Source organism: Panthera tigris, chromosome B3, assembly GCF_018350195.1.
Source record: "Panthera tigris isolate Pti1 chromosome B3, P.tigris_Pti1_mat1.1, whole genome shotgun sequence".
Classification (NCBI taxonomy): Eukaryota; Metazoa; Chordata; class Mammalia; order Carnivora; family Felidae; genus Panthera; species Panthera tigris.
Window position 1 is genome coordinate 29,773,954 of NC_056665.1, and position 14,311 is coordinate 29,788,264.

General features: G+C 36.6%; 1 protein-coding gene and 1 pseudogene across 7 annotated transcripts in view; both read right to left on the reverse strand.

Moving 5' to 3' along the window:
* Nucleotides 1-14,311, reverse strand: part of SCAPER (S-phase cyclin A associated protein in the ER) — a 549,552-nt gene that overhangs the window by 471,582 nt on the left and 63,659 nt on the right. For 6 of the 7 annotated variants that reach the window (XM_042988321.1, XM_042988320.1, XM_042988323.1 and 3 more), the window contains one exon: nucleotides 2,042-2,239. The exons of the other annotated variant lie outside the window; for it this stretch is intronic. In XM_042988321.1, the coding sequence (XP_042844255.1) occupies nucleotides 2,042-2,239 (198 nt within the window). The remainder of the gene's footprint in view (nucleotides 1-2,041; nucleotides 2,240-14,311) is intronic. 7 annotated transcript variants of the gene reach the window in all.
* On the reverse strand, nucleotides 5,414-7,493 carry LOC102954274 (annotated as a pseudogene).

The window sequence follows — 14,311 nt, forward strand, 5'->3', positions numbered from 1 at the left end:
ATGAGACAAAGAACTGAACTGTGATTACTTAATAAGGCTCAAACACAAAAATCACAAATAGGGGTAAATCTTGTCAGTAAATTCACAAAACAAGAGTTGAATCTACCTGCACAGTGAGGAAAACTCTCTGGGCTTTTTGTCTCAGAAAGGTACTAATCAAATGAGATAAGAAATAAATCACTTTTATAGTAAGGACAGAGCTAAAGAAAAATAAAAATAAAAGAATTTTAATTATTACACAGCCAGCACATGCTCAGACCAAACTATATCTTTTTACCTCACCACCTGTTAAGTCCTGGATGGGGAGAAGAGCAGAGTTGGGTATGAAAATCAGCTTTTAAGCTCTCAGATTTTATTTCCCAGCATAAGCCTTTGAGCATCTTGGAGCAGTACAAAAAATAAAGAACACATCTGTACTACTCTCTCTTTGTCAAAACCTTCTCTACTTTTATAATCTATACCTTGCACAAAAAAAAAGATCTATCATTATTAAATTTTCACAAAGCTTTGGTAGATGAACAAGAGAGACCAAAATTCAGACAGTTGCAAGGGTTTCTGCTCATGGTAGAAACATGATTGCAATTGGTCATACTCACTTCTATAAAGAAGTACACATGTTACAAACAAATTTTATTTCTTCAACCTTTTGTTGTTTTTAAATACAAAAATCAAAGAATTTCCTGATCTGATTTCTATGGCTTACTTACTAATTTGGATGTCAATTTATTTTTTTTGTTTGTTTTTATTTTTTTGTTTTTGGATGTCAATTTAAAAAAATAAGATTTTAAGTAAACAAATAAATAAATAAATGAAAATAAATAAATAAAAAAGAAATTATCTAGGTCCACATGCTCATTTTATAGAAGAAACTGTAACCTAAAATTAAGGTCAATAGTATTTTCTACCACAACATGCTGACTCATTAAACTCCAAGGTTATGATTTTGCCTAAACATACTTTTTAAACATAAAAATTTTTACATGGCGATAATAACAAAATTGTGACAAACAGACTATAAATTTGGGTGATTTCAATTACTTTTCATTCTGAAACCTGCTTCTAATGAATGATATTTTTAAACTATTCTAAAACCTATTCTGGCTGTTTCAATTATAGAGGAAACACAGCTGCTGTTTCAACATGTAACTTTTCTTAGACCCTTCATATTTTTCAAAAGTTAAATAATGAATTCCAGGGTTTTCAATCCTGTTCACTGTAAAAACACAAGCTATCTCTATAAAGATATTTCTATGAAGACGTAACACTCTGGCTTTTCTCAAAATAATTTCATTCAGTATTAAATAAGATAGCATATAGTTCTACTTACTAAAAGGTAAGGCTTTTTAGTGAATTTTTAGAAACAGATTGTACTATGTGTTTAATGTCCTATTACAAACACAAGGTTATCTGAAATTGGAAAACACACCTTAGAATGACATCCCAATCCCACCCAGGATCGTTTATGGTTAGCTATCAATCTCACTTTTCCCTGACCACAGTGAATTAGGAGAGTGATCAGAATGGTAGCAGAAAGGGAGCAATGTCCAATTAAAGACATTAAACATGAAACCAAAGAATGTGAAAATCTCACTAGTGCCACCTACAGTACTAATGGAAAATGCAGATAAGAGAGATTTGTAAAATAATTTTATGTGGGGTGTGTGTGTGTGTATCCATCTTTTTGGTTTCTGGCCCAGGAATATGTATTAACACAGCTTTCTACCAAATCTTGCACAGAATATTAAAGTACATAATTAGGTAATACAAAAAAAAAAGGGGGGGTACTCAAAAAATCAAAACCAAAAAAACCTGAAGCCATCATAGAAGGAGGGTAGAATAGTGGTTCCAAGGAGTGGGGAAGATAGAGCTGATGAAAGGGTACAAAATTTCAGTTATAAGATGAATAAGTTGTGAGGATCTAATATACAGCATGATGACACTGATAGTTAACAATACAGTACTGCATACTGAGGAAAATGATCATGTCAGGTATAACAAAAATTAGAGAATTTGGCTTTCAGAGTCTCCAGGCAAACCTTACCTTACATTCTACCACACTCTGATCTGATTCACAAGTTTCATAAATTTCATCTACTGCCCGGCGAAGATTGTCAAAAAGAAATGCCCAGTATCTAGCTCTTAGATCAATTTTCCGAGGATGCCGTGCTTTAGTGGGACTTTTATCAAAGTGTTTATCTCCAGTTGTAGATGATGTTATCTTACAGTCTACTCCAACATTCTGGTAAGATAAAACAAAACATAAACGTATAAAAATATTTTGTAAAAGCCTTCAGGGATTGGACTTTTGTATAAAACACATTTTTCAACATAAATACTTAAAAACGTGACATTCTTCTTTTTATCTTATACCACACTGAAGTCATCAAAACGAAGCTTCTCATCTTAAAACCAGCAGGTTTTTAAGGACATGTTTTTATTTCAGACATGTCTTACTGAAGATTAGCATGGCTTCAACAGTTAACAGACCCTTAGTCAAAAAGGAGCACTAAAGGACCCATTCTTTGCTCAGTTGCACTGGCAAGCTTTGAAAATAAAGATTACATTCTATAGTTTTACAGACTCTACCACAGAGTCATTCCACCAAAAAGCATGTAGTTTACATAAAGACCGAAATTCAAAATGCAAACCTGAAGCTTCTCACTAGAAGTACAAAAGAGTTGCTTATCTTTCTGTGGCTACTTAAACTGAAAAATAAATAAATATTAACCCTCTACTACAGTTAGAGCAACAAACAATCCCAGGTTTCTTTGGGTTGTTTTGTATGTGTGTGTATCATTCCTGATTGCTTGTTTTTCTTTTTCATAGAAGAGCTCTAGAGTGGACAGTAGCCGAAACAGGCTAATACCCTCCTGTTTTGTTTTAGGCTCTGGTCTTCAATATAACAGCAATTCCTAAACTTCGTAAATCTTTTATAGCCTATCTTTGTTTTACACAGAATCTTTAACACCAAAAAGGAAGCAAATAAAGTATACATACATACACAGACATATACGCATTTGGGAGGTTGAGATGGAGCTGCTTACCCTCCCTCCACAGTCCCCCAACCAGATTTCACAAACGAAAACTAGCAAACATTTTATGCGATAGCCCTAGCCCAGGTCCAAATTCTCAATACTCAAGCAATAAAATTTGAAGTGATTATCAACAATCCACAACATCTTTGCCTCACTTGCTTTCCCAGTTCTTTCTGGCCCTAGTAGTAAATAATTTTATTATTATGGCAAATACCCCTTCCTTGGATTAAACCAAATTCAAAATCCCATTCAACTAGCATCTATCCCAAAGTCAAGCTCAATTCTGTCCACTCTCCTGATAACAGGGACAACAAAACATCATAAAGCAACTTTACATAATCTTCTAACCTCCTTCAAACAATTCATAAACTATGTATTATTAGCTCCACTTTATAGTTCAGAAAACTGAGGTTCAGAGGCTCATTTGTCAAAGATCATATAGCCACAGGAGACCATCTTCCCATTAGAGCTCCACAAAAACACTGCTTACCATTTACACTGCGTGTAATGTAATGCAGGCCCTGTGCTGCCAGCCCTTTACCATACAGCCCAGACCATTTCACTTCTCTTCCCATACACCATCCAAAGTTAAAGTTAATTTGTGAAGTTTCCCAAATTGTGCCTCCTTCATGAAGTTGTTCTACACTGATCAGCAAAGAGCGAGTAGCTTCCTGTGACTTTAGATTCTAATCTTATGAATTCTCAAAAGTACTTTCACTCATTTTCACCCATTTATGCATTTACCTTGTCACGCAACCATGTGTATATGATTCAAACATTTTGCCATGCCTTCTTACAATGTAGAATAGCCACTACTGCTTGCAGGTTAAGATGTTTCTATTCTCTGTGATTGCTCTATGTGAAGCTTTTACTAGGAAAGTTGCTAGTAAGGCAAAAAACTACTACGGTTAGAAAATTCCATTTACAGGGCAATATGCTATGCAAATTTGATGTTTAACTTTGCAACAATGGTAATACTTTATACTTGCATGCTTATTTATATTTTATCAAAGGATTTTGAAGACTTATCATTTAATCATTCCAACAAACTGTAAAGACAGGACAAATATTTATTATTCCTATATAGATAACAAAACTGAGGCTCAGAAAGATTGAATTTTTTAGCAGGTCAAAGGGTGAGTGATGGAACCAGGACTAGAACCTAGTCTTCCAACTTCTACTCCAATGTTCATAAAGCATTTCACATAGCACCTAGCATACAATTAGTGCCCAAATAATGTTAGGTATGATTATAGTGGGAAAGATGAATAAGAGAAGAAATGTGCTCATAGAAAAAAATGGGAATAAACTAATGGCAAAATTGTCAAATTTGTGAAAAAGAGTGGAACAGGTAAATCAAATTGTAGAGATTAAGTCACTATAGAGTTCCAAAGTACATGGCTCTTACTTACCACTGATAAAAATAATAGCAATGATAATAAATAACTGCAGCAGCATCTAACATTCATGGTATACTTGCTATGTGCCAGGCACTGTGCTAAGTGCTTTCCACACAGTTACACTTCATTTAATCTTTGAAGCAATTTTATATAATAGGTAACTTTATTAACTCCATTTTACAGAAGAAAACTCAGGTTTAACTAAATTAGGAAATGAACACAAGGTCTCACACTAAGTAATAAAACCAAGATTCAAAATCAGAGAATTATCCCCTTACTACAGCTCACTGTAGTAAGCTGCTTTCAAGATCCTCAAGAAGACAAAGCAATCTAAATTGGTGAGAAAGGTTTGACACAACTGAATTCCGTGACATTATACTGTTTTAATCAATGACTCTTGAGGGAAAGAGGAAGAATAAAGGTAAGGAGAGTGAAAGAGGAGGGGAGAAATTGAGATTTCTGACTCATCTCTCTCAGAAGGGCTCATTGACTCCCCTGATACTCTAATGATGCCTATGGACCAATTCGCAGAAAAGTACATGGGCACATAAAATTCAACATATATTTTCTTGATGTACCTACACTGACACATCATAATCGCCCGAAGATTATAGTTTACCTTACAGTTTACTCTTGGTGTTGGTCATTTTATGGGTTTGGACAAATGTATAATGGCACGTATCCATCATTAAAGTATCATACATAGTATGGTATCTGGAATCTTCTGTGCTCTGACTGTTCTCCCCTCCCTAACTCCACACCCGAACCTCTGGCAACTACTGATCTTTTATTTTTTAAGACACATTTATTCATCATCATGATCAGACTATTACATTTAGCAATCAACAGTATGCATACAAAAAAAATCTACATTAAAACCCTTTGTTAGAATGCTTTACACTTTCTACAGAACAGAAACTAAAATAACCTGTTATACAATTAGTCACAAATACGGTCCTCAACTTTTTTGCCCATACACATGAGTATTGCCTAAAATATGTCTTCTTTGTAGCAGCTAGACCCGGCCACACTGTGCTTGGCTGAGCTCACAAATCTGTTGTAACCTGTAGCTTCCCTGTCACTTCTCTGGCTCTCCTCTCCTGCCAAGCTTTGTTTCCTGGCAGTAATTAAAACCTTCTGCCACTGCCATAGTCACTGCTGCTGCTGGAACCTCCATAGATACCTTGGCTTCGTGATTTAATGGCCAGAGCTTCTGCCTCCAAACTTTCCTCCTTTCTTGTGTCCAAAATTTGAAGACTGATTTTTGTAATTGCCAAAATCGTTATAGCTTCCACCACCTCCAAAGTTGCTTCCATCATTACCAAATTACCAAATCCATTATAGCCATTTCCACTGCCACCATATCTACCACCTCCTCAACTGCCACCAAAGCCACCTCGCCCACTCATGTTTCCTCCATGACCACTGTTGTCATTCCCACCAAAACCACCTCCATGACCACCACCAAGGTTTCCAGAACCACTTCAACCTCTTTGGCTGGATGAAGCACCAGCCATCTCTTGCTTAGATACAGCTTTCCTTACTTCACATTTACGGCCATTCACAGTACGGTATTTTTGAACGACAATCTTATCTACAGAGTCATGGTCATCAAATGTTACAAAAGCAAAGCCCCTTTTTTTACCACTGCCTCAGTCAGTCATGATTTCAATCACTTCAATTTTCCCATACTGTTCAAAATAATCTCTTAGATGATGACCTTCAGTGTCTTCTCTAATGCCACTGACAAAAATCTTTTTCACAGTTAAGTGGGCACCAGGTCTTTGAGAATCTTCTCTTGAGACAGCCGTCTTTGGTTCTACAACTCTTCCATCCACCCTATGTGGCTCTGCATTCATGGCTGCATCCACCTCTTCCACAGTGGCATACGTGATAAACCCAAAGCCTCTGGAGTGTTTGGTGTTTGGACCTCTCATTACCACACAGTCCATAAGCGTTCCCCATTGCTCAAAATGGCTCCTCAGATTCTCATCAGTTGTTTCAAAGCTCAAACCTCCGATGAAAAGCTTCCACAGCTGTTCAGGCTCTTTGGGAGACTCTGACTTAGACACAATGGTGGTGAGGGGGAAGACTTTAATGATGTTTACTGGGCAGCGTCCACCCCACTGATCTTGTCTCCACAGTTTTGCCTTTTCTAGAATGCCATATAAACATATGGTATGTACCCTTTTGAGGTTGGATTCTTTCACTTGGTAGTAAGCATTTAAAGTTCCTCCATGTCAGGGTGCCTGGGTGGCTCAGTCGGTTAAGCCTCCAACTTTAGCTGAGGCCATGATCTCATGGCTCAGCTCATGAGTTCAAGACCCCAAGTCAGGCTCTGTGCTGACGGCTCAGTGCCTAGAGACTGCTTCAGATTCTGTGTCACCCTCTCTCTCTGCCCCTCCCCTGCTCATGCTCTGTATCTCTCTCAAAAATAAACAATTTAAAAAATTTTTTTAAATAATAATAAAGTTCCTCCATGACTTTTTTCTTTTTTTAACATTCATTTTAAGAGACAGAGTGTGAGCGGGGGAGGGGCAGAGAGAGAGAGAGCGAGGGGAGACATAATCTGAAGCAGGCTCCAGGGTCTGAGCTGTCAGCACAGAGCTGACACAGGGCTCAAACCCACAAACCATGAGATCATGACCTGAGCTTAAGTCGGGCGCTTAACTGACTAGGCCACTCAGGCACCCCCACTCCATGTCTTTTTATAGCTTGATAGCTCTTTTCTTTTTACTGAATAACATTCCATTGCCTGGATGTACCACAGCTTATTTATCCATTCACCTACTGAAAGACATCTTGGTTTTTTCCAAGTTTTGACAATTATGAATAAAGTTGCTATAAACATCCATGTGCAAATTGTGTGGACATTAAGTTTTCAACTCCTCTGTATAAATACCAAGGACCAGGACTATTCGATTATATGGTAAGAGTAGGTTTAGTTTTATAAGACTTTATAAACTAGCAATTTATAAACTGCCAGACTGTCTTCCTAAGTGACTATACCAGTGTGCATTCTCATGAGCAATGAATGAGAGTTCCTGTGATTCCACATCTTTACCAGCATCTGGTGTTATCAGTATTCCCAATTTTGGCCATTCTAATGGGTGTGTAGTAACATCTCATTGTTGCTTTAACTTACATTTCCCTGATGCCATATGATGTGGAGTATCTTTTCATATACTGATTTGCCTTCTGTACATCCTCTGGCCTGTTTGTTAATCAGGTTGCTTGTTTTCTTATCGTTGAGGTTTTTTATTATTTTAATTCTAGGGCAGTTAACATACAGTGTTGTTTAATCAGTATACTGTACACCTAAAACTAATATAACACTGTATCTTACTATTTGAGTTTAAAGAGTTCTTCATATATTTTGGATAACAATCCTTTAACAAGGGTGTCTTTTGCAAATATTTTCTCCCAGTCTGTGGCCTGTCTTCTCATTCTCTTGACATTGTCTTTTGTAGAGCAAAGCTTTAATTTTAATTAAATCTAGCTTATCAAGATTTCCTTCATGGATCACAAATTTGATATTATATCTAAAATCTCATCACCATACCCAAGGTCATTTAGGTCTTCTATGTTATCAGGAATGTTATAGTTTTTGCACTTTACATTTAGGTTTATGATCCATTTTTTGGTTTAACTTTGTGAAGGGTATAAGGTATCTGCCTAGATTCATTTTTTGCATATGGATGTCCATCCAGTTGGTCTAGCATGATTTGTTGAAAAAACCGTATTTGTTCCATTGTATTGCCTTTGCTCTTGTGTTAAAGAGTAGCTAGCTATTTATGTGGGCCTATTTCTGGGCTCTCTATTCTCTTCCATGATCCATTTACCTATTGTTTTGCCAACAACACATGCCTTGATTACTGTAATTTTATAGAAAGTCTGAAAGTTGGGTAGTGTCAGTCCTCCAACTTTGTTCTTCTTCAATATTTCGTTGACTCCACATACAGTTTAGAACCAGTTTGTCAGTATCTATAAAATAAGTTGTCAGGATTATACTGAATCTACATATAAAGCTGGGAAGAAATGACATCTTGACAATATTCAGTCTTTCTATTCATGAACATGGAATGCCTTTCCATTTATTTAGTTCTTTGATTTCTTTCATCAGAGTTTTATCGTTTTTTTCATATAGATCCATACATACATTCTTAGATTTATACTTACGTATTTAATTCAAGGGAGTGTTAATATAAATGGTATTGTGTTTTTAATTTTAAATTCCACTTGTTCATCACTGGTATACAGGAAAGCCACTGACTTCTGTGTATTAATCTTCTACCCTGCAACCTGCTCTAATGGGTTATTAGTTCCAGGAGTTTTTTCTTGATACTTTCAGATTTCTTACATAATCTTATCATCTGTGGACAAAGACAGTTTTATTCCTTCCTTCCCAAGCTGTATGCCTTTTATTTCCTTTTCTTGTCATACTGCATTAGGAGAACTTCCATTATAATGTTGAAAACCAGTAGTGAAAGGGGCATCCTTGCCTTATAACTGATCTTAGTGGGAAAGCTTCTACTTTCTCACCATTAAGTATCACATTAGTTGTAGGTTTTTTTCGTAGATTTTATTTTATCAAGTTCAGGAAACTCCCCTCTATTCCTAGCTTCCTGAAGGTTTTTGTCATAAATCAGTGTTGAGTTTTGTCACATGTTTTTTCTGCACCTATTGATATGATAATGTGATTTTTCTTTTTAGCCTGCTGATGTAATGCATTACATTTATTTACTTTCGAGTGTTGAACTAGCTTTGTCCTTGGGATAAATCCCATTTGGTCATAGTGTATCATTCTTTTCAAATATTGTGGGATACAATTTGCTAATATTTTATGGAGGATTGTTTTTCATCTATGTTCGTGAGAGTTATTGGTCTGCAGTTATCTTTTCTTATAATGTTTTTGTCTGATTTTGGTATTAGGGCCTGATTAAATGAGTTAGGAACTATTCCCTCTGCCTCTACCCTCTAAAAGAGACTGTAGAGAATTGGTTTGATTTCTTCCTTAAATACTTAGAATTCAACAATGAATCCACAGGGGCCTGGCACTTTCTGTTTTGGAAGATTATTAATTACTGATTCAATTTCTTTATAGCTTTAGGCCTATAAAGATTATCTATTTCTTCTTCAGAGAGGTTTTTTTTTTTTCAAATGTTTGTTTATTTTTAAAATTTTTTTTTTCAACGTTTTTTTATTTATTTTTGGGACAGAGAGAGACAGAGCATGAACGGGGGAGGGGCAGAGAGAGAGGGAGACACAGAATCGGAAACAGGCTCCAGGCTCCGAGCCATCAGCCCAGAGCCCGACGCGGGGCTCGAACTCACGGACCGCGAGATCGTGACCTGGTTGAAGTCGGACGCTTAACCGACTGCGCCACCCAGGCGCCCCATGTTTGTTTATTTTTGAGAGACAGAGACAGAGCACAAAGGGGGGAGGGGCAGAGAGATAGGGAGACACAGAATCCTAAGCAAGCTCCAGGCTCAGAGCTGTCAGCCCCTGATGCGGGACTCCACCTCACAAACCATGAAATCATGACCTTAGCCAAAGTCAGAGGCTTAACTGACTGAGCCACCCAGGTGCCCCTCTTCACAGAGTTTTGACAGTGTGCCTTTAAAGGACTTAGTCCATTTCATCTAGGTTATCAAATTTGTGTCATATAGAGTTATCTGTAGTATTCCTTTATTATCCTTTTAATAACTCTGGGATCTGTATTGACATAAAAAGCTAGGGGCATGCAATAGGACTTTGGGACAGTACTATCCGTGTGAAGTTAGCGGTCATAAATGTAAAAATAGACTAGTCAACATAATTGATACTTTTCTCTACCCATGTTCAAAATGCATAGGTATACAGAGCACAACAGGCAGAAAGGTAGATTTAAACAGGACAGTCCTGCCAAGCATATACTGCCAAGGGGCAGGGTAGTAAGACAGTCAAGAGAGTATGCAAGAAAATGATTATGACAGACAAACCATAGAATCTCAGGTGGATTTTCAGGGAAGTGTAGACATATGGAAAGTGAAAGATAGCCAAAGGGTAGCAGGATCAATAAATTACAGATTATATGGGGTTGAAGAACAATTAGAGTCAGGAGATCAGAAGAAGTAAGGTGGAAAGAAAGATGACAGGTAGAAGAGGGATGGAGACTGAGATCCTGGAGGAAGAGTGGTTATCAGTAAGGACAAGGCAAGAGTGTGACCATGGAAATGAGTAGAAGATAAGACTGCTGGAAGAAAGAAATGCAAGGAATTGAGAGGATGGCAGTGATGGTAGACAGCCTGCAGTGAGCCTGGAAATTATATCTTCAAGGAATAAAAAGTGACCTAGAAGTCTGTCAGCAACTACAAGAAGGAAACGCAGGTGGTACAGTCTGATAGCACACACTTCAGATCCAGGGAGTTTTAGGAGATAGAAGGGAGAACTGTCTGAAATGGCAGTAAGGAAAGGCAGAAAACCTAACCAAACTCTACAACCAGAGATCGAAGTGCTGCAGCTATTACTTAAAGACCGTGGAAGCAGGATCCTCACAAGTGAGTTGGGATTTAGTTTTAAAACAAGAAGGTAAAAGGAATGTTCAAGAGAAGAGTGAAATACAGAAGATATGCTGATGATGAACCTAGTTCTAGAGGGCAAAGTGGCAAGATTTCACAAGACGTATTTCCCTGGTTACTACTAAAAAGAAGCATCTTTTCAGTTTACAAGCTATTCAGGTTTCCCACAATTTTTTACGGTTTTTTTCTGATTAATCTTAGCTCTTTATAAATTTTGATATATAGTATCTTCTCCCAGTCTTACCTTTAGTTTTGTTTAACTGAGTTTTTTAGCATATAAATTTAATTTTACGTAACTTATGCATGAATTGTGTTTTTTGTCTTATCTAGGAAAGTCTCTCCTATTTCAAGGTAATAAAAATATCTTTCTAGATAGTTTTAAATTTTTGTTCTCACATTTGGGCTTTAGTCCATCAATAATCTATTTTTTGTATATGATGTTAAAATACCCTTCCTTTTTTTTTTCTAATTTAATTGCACTTACAGTCAAAGAACATGTTCTGACTTCTCTGACTTCTATTTATTGAGACTACCCTTACGACCTACTATGTGTTCAATTTTTGCATATATGTTCTGTGTACACTATTTCTTGAGTGCCAATACACACACATATATTTATTTATGTGAGATGTAACATAATTGTACTCCTAATTCTGTAACCTTACTATTTTTTTTCTGCTTGATCTATCAGTTTCTGAGTAGGAGATATTAATATTTCCTAGTATGATTATGAATGTACATTTCCTATTATAATTCTGTTAGTTTGGGCTTTACTTATTTCAAGCTTATGCTGTAAGGTACATAAAAATTTACTATTTTTATACTCCATAGATGATTATTCTTTTCACCATTATGCAACTACCATCTTTATGTTGTCAATGCATTTCATGTTGAATTCCAACTGATCTGAGTATTGCTATACTAACTTTAGAGTATATCTAGAATACCAAGTATCTACCTGGGTCTTTTTCTATCCCTTTGTTTTTTGTCTTTCCTTGAAGTTTTAAAGAAATTTTTTTTTTTTAACGTTTATTTATTTTTGAGACAGAGAGAGACAGAGCATGAATGGGGAGAGTCAGAGAGAGGGAGACACAGAATCTGAAACAGGCTCCAGGCTCTGAGCTGTCAGCACAGAGCCTGACGCGGGACTTGAACTCATGGACCGTGAGATCATGACCTGAGCTGAAGTCGGCCACTTAACCAACTGAGCCACCCAGGCGCCCTCTTTCCTTGAAGTTTTAAATGTGTCCCTTGTAAGCAACATATAGCTCAATTTGAAATGAGAGATTTAGTTCAATCAACTGCCTTTTAAGTGAACTTAACCTGTGCAGCTCCAGTGACACAACCAGTTAACACACAGTACTTGTAAGTAGTGAATTTAATCTATTACATATATTATGTTTGCTAATATATTTATGCTTAATATCCACCACCATCTTTTGTGTTTTTTATTTACCATAATTTTTCTTTTCTTTCTCTTGCCTTTTACGGGGTTGAAAAACTTTGATTTATTTACTTCCTCTTTTCCTCTAGTTGGAAATCATGGCTGCTTTTAGTAGATGGCCTTTTTATCATACACATTTACTTCATATTTTCCTAACAAAAACTTCCTCCTAAATAAGACAAGGATTTTATCACTCTAACTCCATTCTAGCTCCCTACAATCTAGCTTTCATGTTAATATTGTCTAAAACTATAGTTCACTTTTCTAAATCTAATTGTGTGTGTTTTCAAACCATCAACTGTTAGTAAGACTTACGAACATATTTTACACATACCTTTTTATCACGCTCCTTCCTCCACGTTACCTTTTCTTCTTTAAGTTCATCTTTGATAGTTCCTTCATTAAGGGTCAGTGGGTGGCAAACACTTAAGTCTTTGTCTAAAATATCTAAAAATGGCTTTATTTTACTCTTGCACTTGGCTGAGCATAGAATTCTGGGTTAAAAGTAATTTTGTCTTAAAACTTCGAATATATTGCTTCATTGTCCTTTTGTTCATAATAAGGCTATTAATCTGTCATTCCTCTGTAGTTTTGTTTATTTCCTGGTATTTTTATTTTTATTTAAAAAAAAAATTTTTTTTAACGTTTATTTGAGACACAGAGAGACAGAGCATGAATGGGGGAGGGTCAGAGAGAGAGGGAGACACAGAATCTGAAACAGGCTCCAGGCTCTGAGCTGTCAGCACAGAGCCCGACACGGGGCTCGAACTCACAGACCGCGAGATCACGACCTGAGGCGAAGTCGGACACTTAACCGACTGAGCCACCCAGGAGCCCCAACTTCCTGGTATTTTTAAAGATTTTTTTCCTTAACCTTAACATTCTTCAGACTCCCTAGAATGTAGCTAGGAATATATCTCTTTTTACTTACCCTGCTCAGCTCTACAGTTATGCTCTGAAGCTCTTGGGAACTCAAAATGAGAAAATTTTTCAACATTATCTTTTCAAATATTCAATGCCCACTATTTATTCTCTACTTTCAACAGTCCTGGAATCCATCTTTCTTATTTTCCATCTCGTTAGGTCTTTGAGACATGTTTTAAATTCTCCACAGTAGTGTCTTCCAATTCACAAATTCCCTTTGTCCAATACAACATTTACTCCATTAATTATGGGGTTTTTTTAATTTCATTGACATTTCATTTATAAGATTTCTAATTGGTTCACTTTCATCCATAAATGTTCAAAATTAATATCCATCTGTATTCTTTAAGAATTTTCCTTTTTGTTTGTAGTTATTCTTTCCTTTGAGAAATTTAAGCTCATTTATTTGCAAGTCTTCTCTAGGAAAATGCCTTTTCATTACCTCATTCACAGAATGTGTTATCTTTTTTTTATAACATTATTCTCCTCGTGTGCTTTGACATTTTACATCACAAGTTCATTTTGAGTCTGAATTTCTCGTATTTTTGTTCTTCACTTTGCTCACCCTCACTCCATGTGTACTAGTGTTATGATGACCATCATCTAGCCCACTCTGGAAGTGATCTCACTTCCAGAGGTCTTTTATTGGGGACTTAAAACTCTCACCCTTCAAGAATACAGATCCTGTCATAAACCACAGGCTACTCCCTTGTACTACTTCAGACATCAATTCACAGGGCACAACCCCAGGAAGATTGTAGCTTTTTTTGCTTCTAATGTAGAACCCCACACAAGCCTAAAATTTTATACCATATCCTCCATCTGTTTTCCCATCATAATCAGGACATTTCAGCCTCCTTTACCCCTAAGATTTGTTGATTAGGTTCACATCCCCAACTCCACCTACCTGTCAATGTGTTTGTTTTACTTCTGATCCACAGAGATGGT